Source organism: Bipolaris zeicola (genome assembly GCF_000523435.1).
Source record: "Bipolaris zeicola 26-R-13 unplaced genomic scaffold scaffold_167, whole genome shotgun sequence".
Classification (NCBI taxonomy): Eukaryota; Fungi; Ascomycota; class Dothideomycetes; order Pleosporales; family Pleosporaceae; genus Bipolaris; species Bipolaris zeicola.
In genome coordinates this window covers 26,490-40,462 of record NW_006912216.1, presented here as the reverse complement: position 1 = coordinate 40,462, position 13,973 = coordinate 26,490, and the positions used below count along the sequence as shown (strand labels likewise).

Below are 13,973 nucleotides of genomic sequence, written 5' to 3'. Positions count from 1 at the left end.
TCCTGGATAGCCTGTTTAATCAAGTAATTTTCTTTGCATTCGGATATCTCTTTTGATGTGTGTTGAAAGAAGACAGCATACGTGGTTTACCACGTAATGCAGTTCTAGCATTTCCTGGGCTTTGATACGCTGAGCTGTCTTTGTCAGCTCTTGCATTGCATGATTAGGGCCGACCTTGATACCACTACACACGTAGCCCCGCCATGCGTGGCAAGCGGCATGTTCATCAGTGCCGACGACGGCAAGTTCCCCAGGCGCCATCAGTACGGCGTGCGGAGAAGACGTCGAATCATCGGCACACTTGTTTATAAATACCGGTAGAACTTAGTAAGCATACATTGCTTCAGTCCAACGTGAGGGGTGTGAGCGTCAGCTTAAGAATGATATATCTTCATCCATTTGACCAGGTGCCGTAAAAGTCAAAACTTCAATCAAGGCAAGAACCATCGTTAAGATCAAAACCACCAACGACAAGAGATCATCGTAGAGATATCGACAAAATGGATTTCTCAATAGGAATGGAATGGAATGAAGGTGAAGAAAAGATGCACCATCTCCTGCGTGTGCCACCACAGGACAACCCCACATCGACGCATCTCACAGCCCAAGCATCAGCCATGTTCCAGCGCGCTCCTCTGCTCGCATTTGGCACTTTGGACGCCCAAGCCAGACCGTGGGTTACACTCTGGGGCGGATCCCCTGGGTTCACCGAGACAATCGGCGGTGGTGCCGTAGGTACATCTACGCTTGTAGACGGCAAACACGATCCCGTCGTGCAAGCGCTGGTCGCAGGCAGCAAAGGGTTCGAAAAGCCACGAGAAAGAGAAGACGCAAAGCTCGTGGCTGGACTAGCCATCGATCTTATGACAAGGAAGAGAGTCAAGACGGCCGGCCGCCTTGTCGGCTGCATGGTACGCGAGATCGAAGACAGAGCTGAGAGCGATGGTGCTACGGCAGAGTCACGGTATATGATCCAAGTTGTCACGATGATCGAGCAGAGTCTAGGCAATTGTCCCAAATACATCAACCAATACGAGATCCATCCCGTACTTGTTTCGCCGAAGTTAGTTGCGGAAGGTGCCTCGTTATCCGATGAGGGACAAGCCCTGATATCAGCGTCCGACATGTTCTTCCTCAGCAGCAGTACCCCAGACGACATGGACGTCAACCACCGCGGCGGCCCCCCCGGCTTCGTCCGCATCATTTCTCCCACGGAAATCGTGTACCCAGAGTACTCGGGCAACCGCCTCTACCAATCCCTTGGCAACCTGCAACTCAATCCCAAGATCGGTCTCGCATTCCCAAACTACGCCACAGGAGATATCCTCTACATAACCGGCAGTGCGCACATCCTTGCGGGGAAAGACGCAGCGGATATCCTTCCAGGCAGCAATCTCGCCGTCAAAATTACAATCCAAGACTCACGTTTTGTAACTGAAGGCTTACCCTTCCGCGGTACACAAAAGACACAAAGTCCATACAACCCGCGCATCCGCCCTTTATCTTGCGAGGGAAACCTGAAATCCAACCTCGCTTCATCCCGCGCTCAAACCGCGCAGCTAATCAAGAAAACCCTGCTTACACCCAACATCGCGCGCTTCACTTTCTCCGTGCAAGACACCGACTTCGCGTACACCCCTGCGCAGTGGATAGCACTGGACTTCAAAGAAGAGCTAGATACGGGATACGAGCATATGCGCGATGACGATCCGACGAGTCTGAACGATGATTTCGTGCGGACGTTTACGATTTCTTCTACCCCTCCATCTTCCGGTGCAGCTGGCGAATTCGACATTACGATCCGGAAAGTCGGACCTGTAACGAAGTTTCTGTTCCAGACCAATGAGCGGGCGCGGCTGGAAGTCCCCATTTTGGGGGTTGGAGGGGGTGACTTTGTCGTGAAGCAAGCGGAGCCACAGGGTGCGATTGTGCCGTTTGTAGCTGCGGGAGTGGGGGTTACACCGTTGTTGGGGCAGGCGCATCAACTGGAGCTTTCGCCTGAGAGGCTTCGCTTGTTTTGGGCTGTGAGGGGGGAGGATGTCGGGTTTGTGGTGGATACGTTTGCGAGGTATCCGGGGCTTGCGGGGTGTACGAGGGTGTTTTTGACGGGGAAGGGGGAAGGGGGAGAGGTGGATTTTGGGGATGCGGTTGTTGAAAAGAGGAGGGTAGGGAAGAGTGATTTGGAGGGTGTGGAGGCAGATGTGTGGTATTTGTGTGTTGGGAAGGGGATGAGGAAAGAGGTGTTGGGGTGGTTGGAGGGGAAGAAGGTGGTTTTTGAAGACTTTGATTATTAAGGACAGTGATTAAGCCTTGTTGTAAACAGTCGTCTAGGAATATTCCATCAACATGTACAGCCTTGGATGTTCGTTTTTCAGGCCTTACGTTTTCTAATCCTCACTCCAACCTTGCCTGTTGGCTTCATGGTGCCCCAAGCCGCCTTGTTAATTGGTGGAACCGTCTTGCTTGCAGCCTCTTTGTCTACCATCTCGATTTCGTATTCGCCCATCAAAATAGCCAGTGTGGTGAGGCCAATGTGGCGGGCAAAGTGGCGTCCAGGACATTTATGTTCACCACCACCATAGCTCGTCCAGTTGCCAGACAGACCTGCATCGCTGAAAGTTTCCTTCTTGTCTCGACCCTTGCCTTCCACAAGGAAGCGTTCTGCCCAAAAGACATCTAGCGGGCGTTCAAGAGCATTGGGACGCGCCTCAGTCCATGCTGCAGAAAACTGTCCATTAAATTTGTTTGAGATGAAGATATCAGTGCCCTTGGTAACAGTGTATTTGTCGTCGAGATTGAACACTGGCGATGTGACTTGACGTACCGCCAGATTGGAACTGTAAAGACGTGTCGTTTCGGCATGCAGTGACTGTATCAAAGGGCGTGTAGCAAGCTGCATGAGATTGTACGTTCCCGACTCGGGCGTGGCATGGGCTTGGATTTCCGAACTAACGTATGCGTGCATCTTGGGGTCCCGCAGGATCTCGAACAAGTACCAGAATGTTATGGGCACGACAAGACTGGTTGCGCCGTACATAAGTCCAAGGGTTTGGGATGCTCGGGCTTGTACGTCATGATCGGGCAACTCGCTGTACATCTTCTCTCGCTCTTGGAGTAGACCAGACCCTGCTACAGGATCCCATCTTGTATCGGCTTGATTGCTTTTTCTCACCTCTTCGGATTTGCTGGAATATTCGCGGAGTTTGTCGAGTAGCCGGTCACGTGCAGCGTAAGACTTGGGCATGGCGAAGCGGGGGAGACCCATGAAGAACTCCGGGGTTGCCTCGATAAGTTTCCAGAGATCGTCGACGAGCTGTGGGTATCCTTCGACCAGGGAAGAGCCGAGGATCGAGACAAGAATGGCGTGAGTCACATGGCACGTGATGAAATCGAAGAGATCCGGAACATGCTTCCATTCATTTCCGGGCGTAGCTTCCAAGGCTTGTTGTACGCTTTGCTTCATGAAGTCAAACATTTGTTTGTCAAGCAAGCTGAGGCCGGAGCCAGTGGTGTGCTGGCGAATATGCGTGATCTGAATGTAATCCGTGTTGACTCCTGGACTATTGTAGTAATCGATAGTTTTTTGCGGGCTGCCCATTAGTGCTCCTAGAATCTTGTCATGGACGAAAGGGTTGGGGTCGAAATGCTGTGCCGACATGAGCACAGTCTTGACGTGTTCTGGGTCCCGCACAAATAGCATCTTTTCGCCAGCACCATCGAGAAAGAAGGGAGTCCCATCGCCATATTTAGTGCTGGAGGGGTTTCAGTATCAATTGCGTATATTGAGTATGCAATCACGGTCTGGCCATGTCACGTGCTTTGTCGTCTTCTGGACAGATGTATGATTTTTTTTGGATAACTTACAAGCATCTGGCCATGAAGTGCTTGTTATCCAATGCCAGTGACAGAGCATGTCGTAGACCGGGAATCCAATACGGAATCGTAGGAGGGGCTACATTGCGCCCCTGGCTGTACTTGATAGATCTGTAGCGGTACGACGAGATAACTCTGGTGCAAACACAGATGGCCAAGATGGTGAAGAAAGCCCGGACAAGGAGACTGGTCTGGAGAGTAGCGAGGGCGAGTGAGCTCCCGCCGTGCGCTGCAGTCGAATTGCTGCTATCCATGGTGTGTAGGTAGTGTCACAGATAGAGGCTGAGCAGACAAACATGCGAGTTGTCGTTGGGTAAACAGCCCCCAAACTGATAAGCGCTAGCCGGATTCGGCGTGCATGGAAATGTGCAGCCGGCGGCACGGCAGAGATGTCACATTGCAGCACATTGCAGCATCGTGAGCGAGCTGGGCCAAGACAGCAAAGACCGCGAGAAGCAGGACCGTCAAGAGCATCCACGCGTTAAGTACAGATGCATAAGCACGCGGCAGATAGATAGTATGAAACCCCAGTTGATAATGGCATGTCAGCAAAGGGCGCTATGCTGGGGGGAGAGGGCTGGCGTGCATGACAAGGTGCGGAGGTGGAGACTGTTTCGCCTAGCCCCAAGGGTCCATCCAGCCAGTAGCTGCAACCGATGGCTAGGGCGAAGCTCCCCTCGACCCATCCATCTGCCTCCGTCATCTCTCCACATCCTTCGTGAACATTGTCTACCTTTGTTCTGCTACTATTCACTGCATCACTTTTGCGCTCGTCTCCTGCACACGCTCATCTCTGTGTGCCTTTGTTTTCCACCTTTCCATCTGGCCACCAGCCACCAGTTCTTGAATCATGCCGGGGGTTCGTAAGTACAATCCCCATTCACCCTCAGTATCTCCCTGGCGCCTATTCCACCGTCACCTGTGATTGTGACCACGCACATCTGCTCTCATGCACATATATCCCTCCTACGATTGCCCCATTGCCACACCAATCCACGCACCCCACGCACCCCACTTGCTCTCCAAGACTCGCCATCTGACGCATCCCTTGCCCCAGCGCTCGACGCCATGGACCAGATGAAGAAGGCCCTCAAGGGCATCTTCAAAGGCAAAAAGTCCAAGAAGGATGAGTCCAAGCCCGAGGATTCCCAGCCCGCTGCTGCTCCTGAGACGGCCACACCATCCAATGCCGCGACCAAGCCTACCGAGACGACGCCTGCAGCTCCCGCCCCCGCCACTGCGCCCGAGGCCGCAAAGACGGAGACATCGACTGCTCCCGCTGAGCTCCCTCAGCCTGCTGAGCCTGCCACTGCTCCTGCCGCTGCCCCAGCTGCGGCCCCGGCCCAAGGCGAAAGCAACAAGGACGAAGCTGCTGCATTGACTGAGGTCAAGAAAGCCACGCAGAGTAGGTTAACATCTCATTCAGTCTCTACTCCACAACACTATCAAGACCAAGATGCCTGGGACGGGTCTAGACGACGGATGAAAGTCGCCCTGGACAACCCGTGGAATGATCCCATCTAAGCGTGAGCGAGCTCTCCAAGAGACACGCGCCGCACGATGGCCACTGGCCGCGCCAGCATGATGACCCGACTACGATGTTACGCCCAGATACCACATTTCCTTAATGCCCGACTTTCAACGATTTCCTTTGTCACCAATGATGCATTAGACTAACGAATTTCTTTCAGCACCCGAGCCTGTCGGCGCCGTTGCGCCCGCTCCTCCCACTGCTGCTGAAGCTCAGCCCACCTCTACCGAAGCACCAAAGGATGCAGAGGCTAAGCCTGCTGATGCACCTGCACCAGCTGCCCCCTTGGATCTCCCCGAGCTTCCTGACAGTAAGCCTGCCGCTGGCATGAGTGCTACCAGCGGGCCGATGTTTGATGAGCCCAATTTTCATGACGATAAAATCGCTGCACCGGCTGCCCCCACCCCTGCCCCCGCTCCAGCTGCTGATGCTGCCCCTGCTCCTAGCGCTGAGCCCACCGCGACTGCTCCTCCAGCTGCCCCAGCTGCCCCGACTTCTGAGCCTGCGCCGGCTGCTACACCGGCCGCTCCAGTTGCTCCAGTTGCCCCAGAGGACAAGGCGGAGAAATAGAAAATCTTCATATGGGGTAGTCGCAAGGCTGCAATGGAGCGGGCCAAGAGGAGGTTCAGGTAAATTACGAAACGAAGAAAAAAAATCATGTTATTGCAGCAGGCAGGCGCATGGTGCAAATGTTAGGGGTTTCTTTTTAACGTTTTGTTTTGCTTTTCAACTAATTCTATACCCCACCACTACTGAGCGTAGTCCAATTATGGCGAACTGAAGTATCTAAAATGAAGAAATTCATACCTGCTATAATTCCCTCTCTCAAGTGAAAGCATGGCGGAGATTTTAGCTTTAGAGTATGACTTATCAACAAGGTTAAGATTGATAATATGAAGGTACATACGGCATCTTTGACGGCTGAAGCCTAGCGCGGGGCAGCTCCAGCCGCGCTATACGTCAATGACATTGCCCCACCACCGACGTCAACCAAGGGAGACGCGATGAATTCTCGCCAACCAAGAGGCCGATAATCAAAGCTGCCCGACACATAGCTCAACGCCCCCACGCACAAAAGGCTACTCCAAACAACATCGCAACTATAGGAAATTTTTACTTACTCGCTGTTTACACCTCCCTCAACCCCTAAAACAGCCGAGGTCGCCTGCCATGCCACCCAAAAGCGGTTTCTCGCGCACGCGCAACGTCGATTATGATGATGATGACTTCTACGACGACGACTATTACGAGGAAGAAGGCGATGATGGCGGCGCAGGAGACGGCATGTCGGAAGAAGACAAAGAGCAGATGCGCGTCGGCACAATACGGGTGCGTGAAGCCATGGGAGACATGAGCGACTTCACAAGCGACGAGCAAATACAAGAAGCTCTATGGCACTACTACTACGATGTGGGAAAGAGTGTGAGCTACTTGAAAAACAAATTGGGAATTGCAGAGCCCAAGAAGGAGGCTCCGAAACAAGAAAAGGCTAAACCAGCATCGCGGTTCGACCAGGCTGCAAGCGTTGCTCACCAGAATGCGCCCGCATCTACAGGTAAGCAAACTCACATGAGGTCTAGCTATGGACACCAGCCCGCTCGTCTTGTTGCCCATTACCTACTGCTGCCCCCACTGTCGATGCCTACCAACGCTGCTGTCACAGACTTCTTCTGGGATGTGCCTTGGGGCAATGTGCCACCCGAGCGACTAGCAAATATCACCATTGAAGCCCCAGAGTACAAGGGGGGATTACTCGGGGGCTCTTCAAAGCTAGCTGCGCTCGCGGCTAAGCGCAGGAAGGAGCGAGAAGAAGCCGAAGCTGCTGCCTCCAAAGCCAATAGCGATGCGGACTCGGCTGTTGCGATGCTCGATAAGCTTTCGGTCAAGAATCAGGAAAACGTCAACCCTTTGCATGACGCAGCTGCAAGTCGCCCAGCTCGAGTATCCAAATACCCTGTTCGAAGACGATCGCCTTCTCCAGCACCAGAAACACCAAAGGAGCCCGAGATTGAAGAGCCTCAGCTCCCTCAACCGGCCATTGTCGTCGAGTCTCCAGCTCAGCGTGCTGTCGCTTCCATGTTTGCTTCAACTCTCTGTGGTTCCGACAAGTCGTCAAAGCAGCCGCAGCTCCAAGTCCAAGAGCTTCCCGTGCCATTTGCTGCCTACAGGTCATTTGATGGTACAAAAGTCTTCTCGGAACCAAGTCCGGACGATATCGTGCGGGCAGCACAGGCAAAGAGCGCAGGGGGCGGGCGTCACTAGACTGTCACGTGTCCTCTATATATGCATATCTAAGACTACCAGGAACCACACCGAAGAAGAAAAAGAAGCAGACTAATGGCGATCTTACTGAGTCGGTCGAGAAGCTCTCTGTTGCCGATGAGCCAAAGGTTAAGAGCAAGAACTTGAATGTTGTGGATGAATTTGAGAAGAGCAACATGAAACGACTTGCAAATTTTGTAGTTGTTGGTAAGCTCAGTCCTGGCCCAAGTGTCTCCAGAAACAACAAACTATCTGGGCAATCACATTGACTGTGTACAGGACATGTCGACCACGGCAAGAGTACACTCATGGGCCGTTTGCTGTACGACCTCAAAGTCATCGACCAGCGATCAATAGACAAGCTACGGAAGGAAGCCGAGACTATCGGAAAATCGTCTTTTGCATTGGCCTGGGTGATGGATGAAACAAGCGAAGAAAGAAGCCGTGGTGTTACAGTTGATATTGCGACAAACTACTTCGAGACAGAGAAGACACGATTCACGATATTAGATGCTCCTGGCCACAAGGACTTCATCCCAAACATGATATCAGGGGCATCGCAGGCCGACTTCCCCGTCCTGGTGATTGATGCCAGCACCAACAGTTTCGAGTCTGGCCTCAAGGGTCAAACCAAGGAACATATCATGATTGCACGAAGCATGGGCATGCAACACATTATCATTGCTGTCAACAAGATGGACATGATTGGATGGTCTAAATCTCGGTTCGACGAGATAGCAAAACGTATGACGGCGTTCTTGACTGAAGCAAGTTTCCTGGAGAAACGAATCACCTTTATCCCGCTGGCGGGTCTTACAGGCGAGAACGTCGTTAAGAAGATTGAAAACTCTGCTGCTCGTTGGTATACTGGCGAAACATTACTCGAGGCCCTAGAGCGCATCGAAATACCACAACGTAACCTCCAAAAATCACTTCGCCTTTCTGTCGCCGATGTATTCAAAGGCGACATGCGCTCACCGCTCAGCATATCCGGACGAATCGACTCTGGAACACTACAAGTAGGCGATGTAATCCTCGCGCTCCCCGCCAACGAAACTGCAACTATAAAATCCATCGAAGTCCAAGACGCCCCTGTAGACTGGGCAGTCGCAGGCCAAATCCCCACACTACACCTCACAGACATCGACCCTGTACATCTCCGCCAGGGCGACATTATCTGCACCCCCAAAGACCCAGTCAAACTCGTCAAGGCATTTACATCCAAACTCCTGGCTTTTGAACACGTGCTGCCCATGCCCGTGGAAGTTTTTCGCAGCACCCTCAACTCGCCTGGTAGTATCCGCACGTTGAGTGCCCGTCTGAACAAGTTCACAGGCGAGGTCATGAAGAAGAAGCCGAGGATTGTGAAGCCGGGTGAGGTGGCACGAATTGTGGTGCAGTTGGAGAGGGAGTTGCCGATTGAGGAGGGTATGAGAGTTGTGCTTAGAGAGAGGGGGAGGACGGTTGGTGCGGGGCTTATGGAGAATGTTGCTTAGTTTTTCTGGTATGAATGTTATGGGATTAAGGAGGGGGATATCGGGCGGGTAATTGTGATAAACTGTTTTTATGTAATTCTCCTTGTGCGGTAAATGAAAAAAGTGTACATTATGAATTGTTGCGATGTTGTTTGGTTTTTTTGGAGCATGTAAGTACGTCTTCCAGACTCACCTCTACAACTCATAACCTTCATCCCTACCAATCTCACCGTCTATCTGCCCACGGCGCCCTCGTACCCTGCTGTCCCTCCCCCGCACTACCACCATCCTCCTTCTTCCTCGCCCACGGTGCCGCCGTCCCAACTCCAGCCCCTGGCATCGTCGTCGGTGGCGGCGCAGGCGTCCTACTCGCCCACGGCGCCTTCGTAGGCTGATTGACTCCACTCGGGACGCCCGGACCCGCCGCTGCCGGTGCTCTCGCCCATGGCGCGGCCGTTCCCACTGCTCCACCCGGTCTTGCTGTCGATGGCATAGCCGTCGTGTCAGCGAGGGGGTCCCGCAGCGGCGGTTGGGGGCGCGGGGTAGCTGATGCCGAGGCTTTGGGCTGCGAGGCTGTATGGACTGTAGCTTGAATTTTGCGGGCGTTGGGGTCGGGGGAGAAGGAGAAGAGGGAGCCGAAGGGGAAGTGTTGGACTACGGGGAATTTGGAGAGGACTTCTGCGTTGTACATTTTGATCATACCCTGATTTCCTCTGTGTTAATTTCACTTTTGATTTCATTTTATGCCGTTTGCATTGGGTCTTGGAGGAGTAGATTAGAACGTACCTTGTTGATTTTTGCCCAGCCGGCTTTTACGCCGGACACGTCGTATAGGATGTTGCTGTGTTCCCAGAAGGGACCTTTTTTCACGTCGTAGATGAAGCCGATGGCGCTGAAGTACATGTTTCGTTTTCTTTCGCGCTCGACGGCTGGGGCTTTGGCGACGTCGCCTGGGTTTGGGGCTGCGGGGAGGGAGCCCTCTGCCGCGACGTCGCCGGGTGATGAGATAGCTGGGGAGAACTGGGCGCTTCCGAAGATGTATGGGAGGAATGAGTGGTCGTCTAGACCCCATACTCCATGTGATCCCGCGGGTTCAAGGGTGTAGGTCAAGATCAGACGCCGGATGAGAACGAGATAGGGTTCTAGGACACCGAGTACGATGCTGCGTTCTTGATCGCCATCCTGCGACTCGGGAAACGCACCAAGTTTCCATAGACAGCCGAGGAAAGCGAGGAAACTCAGCTCATGTCCCGTACCGTAGTCGAGGCGCTGCGAACTACCAAAGCTGCCGAGGAAATACGCTTCTAATTCACTTTTCGCACTAACATCTGATGTTGACTTGAAATTCAGCACATGTTGGGGAAGATGCTGATCCAGAAGCTCCGAAGCCCGTTCGCGAACAATATCGTACCATGTTCTGAAGCTGACGTTTCCGAAGCGACGGGGTCCCGGGTCCGGCGGTGCTTCATCGATGATAGACGTTAGGGCATCCAGGAGCTTGGCAAGGCTCTGTACGACGGGTGTATAGGGCACGTCTTTATCATTCAAAGTCCACTCTTTTGCTGTTTCCGCTTCTCCCGACTCTTTTGATTCAAGCTTCCGGGGTATCATAGCCGTGTTTAGCTGGAAAATGAAAGTCATGATGTCGGCGTATGCTCTGCTTGCCAAGAAAGCAGTGACGTCGTCGCCATCGTGGATGCGTTTTGCGGGCAGCGCAAACTCATGTCCAGAGGCTTTGTCGATTGTTTCTAGCACTGGAGCCTGGGAGGGGTTGGATGCCATGGCGGTTGAACTTTTGGATGAGGGGTTGTATGGGGATGCGGGCTGGTGCGGGCTAGTGCGGGCGTTTTCGGGAAACGATGATGCCCCCAAAGATCGGAATTTAAAACTGCCAAAACTAAAACCATAAATTCCAAACTAGAGATCTATAACTACTATTTTTTAGTTTTACCGGTTACATAAGAGCCTATTAAATTCGCTTTTTCTAGCGGTGTGCTAGCGTAGCACTAGTGCAGGGGAGTCTGACCTTGCTGATTCAACGCACTAGTGTACTTACAACCCTTCCTGTTCACTATCGTTGGATGCCGCTTTCACTTCAGGGTGGAATGTGTGTTTGAGGCAATTACAAATGGCACGTCTAAAGCAGCCGCCAAGGGTAAGCGGTAAGTGAGAAGCTCTTTCTGGGGCTCAGCGCGCACGCGTTGATGTTAAGACGTCGTCGGCGCGAAACCGGAGTACCCTGTCCCAAGAGCGCATCTATAGGGACGAAGATCTTGGTTCTGATGGGGTATGAGCTGATAATGGAATAGCAGCGGCTGAATCATCTCCACAGCCCAGCTCTTCCCATGCTTCCGACTTCTTTCATCCTGCGGCAGATGATCAAGCAGCCATCGAACAGCTCCACACAGAATCTCTCGCGACAGACGCACCTCCACTACCTCCTCCACCCGCCGTATTCATTGGCGTAGAGCTCCTCAATGCTGCACGAATAGATCACCGACGTAATAGCCCTGTGATTGGCATAGCGCGTAAGAATCGCGCCGGTAAGCTCAAGCGGGCGAGCTTGATCCCCGAGAGCGCTAGGACGAACCTCGCTGTACGAGGTGATGTATATGAGATAGAGCTTAGCCCGGAAAAGGGGAACTACGCGCTGCCTGAGAGGGTGAACAAAAAGCCGCTCAAGATTGTAAAGAAGAAGCCACACGTACTCGCGAAGCTTAGTGTTGCACCAGATGTTCCGTCTAAGCTGCCAGTGCGCGATCAGGACAGGCCGCAAGTTGACCCAGAAGGGCCGGCAGAGGATCTGGCTTCTACCCATCCAGACATGCGCTCTTCTCCACCCCAAGTTGCCCCCGTTGGAAGCGACAGCATTGCCATTGATACCGTAACAGAGGAGATCCTTTCGAGTAAAGCAAATTCCCATGCTAATGCACCTGGGGATGTAAGAATCGAGGAGAGCCTTGACAGTGGGAAACCCAGATGCACAGCAGTCTTCTACAAGTACGATAAAATTACTGGACCAGCTTATAGGCAATGCTTACGTCCGGGCACCGGACAGACCGACGATGGTTTCAGATGCGGAATTCACCTTGGTAAACCCCCTGTTGTTCGTTGTGGAGAGATGGCCATTTCCGACAACGTTACCACGCAGTGCTACAGGGCTGCTGCCAAGGTAACCGCCAACGGCCCACGATGCCCGACTTGTATCGAACAACAAGGTTATGAAACAACGCCACGTGATAAGCGAAAGTCAGCACCGATTCATCAAGAGGACCAACCTATGAAGATTCAGAGGAGAAAAAGTGAACCTGCGGGTAAGCCTACATCCTCAGAAAAGACCAAGAACCAAGTGCGGGATTTGCAAGAAGAGAGCTCAAATCCAGCACCAGCTAGGAAACGGGGGAGACCGCAAAAAGACGGTAGCATTGCCTCTACCGAACTAAACCACCAGCTCCCGACAAGAACACGCAAGAGCGGATCCCGACCAACGATATCGCAGGAAGTTTCAGTAGTGCCTGGAGACCTGCCTAGTGATGGAGACCCAGAGTATGCTCCAGACGACGAGGAGAGTGAGCATAACGTTGAGCAGGATGAGGAAACTGGACGCGTGGGCCAACTACCTGAGAGCATTGATACAGTGTTTAGTTTCCTCGACCTTGAAGAGCGTGAAGGGACATGCCAGACTAAGCGCGCCAGAAAGATCTTACACGTGTGTGAAAGGTATTGTGCAAATTTCCAGGATGACACTCACTCAATCGACGCTGTTACGCAAAATGCCATGAAGATACAAGAGGCACTACAACAGACGCCTAAAGATTACAGTACTGAAATCGGAAAAAAACATCAACTTGTATTCAAGAGTGATGCATACAGCTTCATCTTTCGCGCTCTTACGCTATATCTTCGAGATTTGCACGATTGGCTAGTCAAAACATATGAGTCTGCAACAGAGTCTTTGGAAAGCTTGCGTGTAATAGCCCCATTGATGCAGGAGATTTTAGCATTCAATGATGCAATCAGGCAATGGCACGTCACTGTACCTCAGCGTCAAAAGGGTGATAGAGTAGTCAAGGATGTCCAAAGCCGACTTATTACGCCTCTGCGGCGGGTCAGTCAATCACTCAGTGTTCGTCTAAGCCAACTACAGGAGGGAGAGGAACGTTGTAAGCAATATGAGAAAATGGAAAGAAGGATGAAAGAACGCCGCGATGCACAGAGTGAACAAATTCGAGCTATCGAGGCAATGGAGGAACGGAAGAAGCGCTGGCAAGACCTTCATATCGTGCGAATGCAATGCGAACCCGATGTATACAGGCGGCGGAAGCTGTTCCACACCAGATTTGAAGATCTGGTGGAGAGAGATGCGAACGGTGTCATTTTCGAACGATTGCCGATTTTCAAACCCCGTTCTACTCCACCGCATAGCCAGGTTTCGGAGCTTGCGGATGAAGTGGAGTGGACCGAAGACGAAGAGACTGCTGTGCTCGAGGGCTTGCAGTATTGTGCGGGTGAGCAATTGCCATTCCGTATCAGAACATTGGGATGTTTTGCTGACGCTTTGTCTAGGCCCGCGCGTCTTTGAGAAGATATTCAAGACGTATTGTGACCCCAGGTCTTCGCATCCGCGCGGGGGCGACCTGCGTAACCGCAGTGTTGCAGAGATTATCTCAAAGGCCAGATGGATTCGGTCGACGATGTTGACCTTGCGTCAAGAAAGTGGCGAGCCGGTGGAGGAATGGGTAACTGGGATTCCGGTTTTACCGTAGTAGGTAGAGCTTCGGCCAGCTTTTGTGTCCTGTCGTTTTTTGGATCCCATAAGGTTTTTCAAAAGT

General features: G+C 52.5%; 6 protein-coding genes across 6 annotated transcripts; 4 read left to right on the top strand and 2 right to left on the bottom strand.

Annotated features, from left to right (window-relative positions):
- Window positions 1-500: 500 nt before the first annotated feature.
- COCCADRAFT_39412 (uncharacterized protein) lies at window positions 501-2,294 on the top strand (the record flags this gene model as incomplete). Its single annotated transcript, XM_007717154.1, has 1 exon — window positions 501-2,294. One exon carries the CDS (start codon window positions 501-503, stop codon window positions 2,292-2,294), a length of 1,794 nt encoding a protein of 597 aa, XP_007715344.1.
- Window positions 2,295-2,371: 77 nt separating this feature from the next.
- Window positions 2,372-4,127, bottom strand: COCCADRAFT_7595 (uncharacterized protein; the record flags this gene model as incomplete). Its single annotated transcript, XM_007717142.1, has 2 exons — window positions 2,372-3,752; window positions 3,865-4,127. The coding sequence occupies 2 exons, from the start codon at window positions 4,125-4,127 to the stop codon at window positions 2,372-2,374; spliced, it is 1,644 nt and encodes a 547-aa protein (XP_007715332.1).
- Window positions 4,128-4,941: 814 nt separating this feature from the next.
- COCCADRAFT_7594 (uncharacterized protein) lies at window positions 4,942-5,974 on the top strand (the record flags this gene model as incomplete). Its single annotated transcript, XM_007717141.1, has 2 exons — window positions 4,942-5,278; window positions 5,565-5,974. 2 exons carry the CDS (start codon window positions 4,942-4,944, stop codon window positions 5,972-5,974), a joined length of 747 nt encoding a protein of 248 aa, XP_007715331.1.
- Window positions 5,975-6,574: 600 nt separating this feature from the next.
- Window positions 6,575-9,162, top strand: COCCADRAFT_39409 (uncharacterized protein; the record flags this gene model as incomplete). Its single annotated transcript, XM_007717153.1, has 3 exons — window positions 6,575-7,621; window positions 7,726-7,873; window positions 7,946-9,162. 3 exons carry the CDS (start codon window positions 6,575-6,577, stop codon window positions 9,160-9,162), a joined length of 2,412 nt encoding a protein of 803 aa, XP_007715343.1.
- A 205-nt stretch (window positions 9,163-9,367) lies between these two features.
- Window positions 9,368-10,923, bottom strand: COCCADRAFT_7592 (uncharacterized protein; the record flags this gene model as incomplete). Its single annotated transcript, XM_007717140.1, has 2 exons — window positions 9,368-9,844; window positions 9,928-10,923. The coding sequence occupies 2 exons, from the start codon at window positions 10,921-10,923 to the stop codon at window positions 9,368-9,370; spliced, it is 1,473 nt and encodes a 490-aa protein (XP_007715330.1).
- Window positions 10,924-11,269: 346 nt separating this feature from the next.
- COCCADRAFT_28741 (uncharacterized protein) lies at window positions 11,270-13,907 on the top strand (the record flags this gene model as incomplete). Its single annotated transcript, XM_007717146.1, has 3 exons — window positions 11,270-11,303; window positions 11,451-13,649; window positions 13,708-13,907. The coding sequence occupies 3 exons, from the start codon at window positions 11,270-11,272 to the stop codon at window positions 13,905-13,907; spliced, it is 2,433 nt and encodes an 810-aa protein (XP_007715336.1).
- Between the last annotated feature and the right edge of the window lie 66 nt (window positions 13,908-13,973).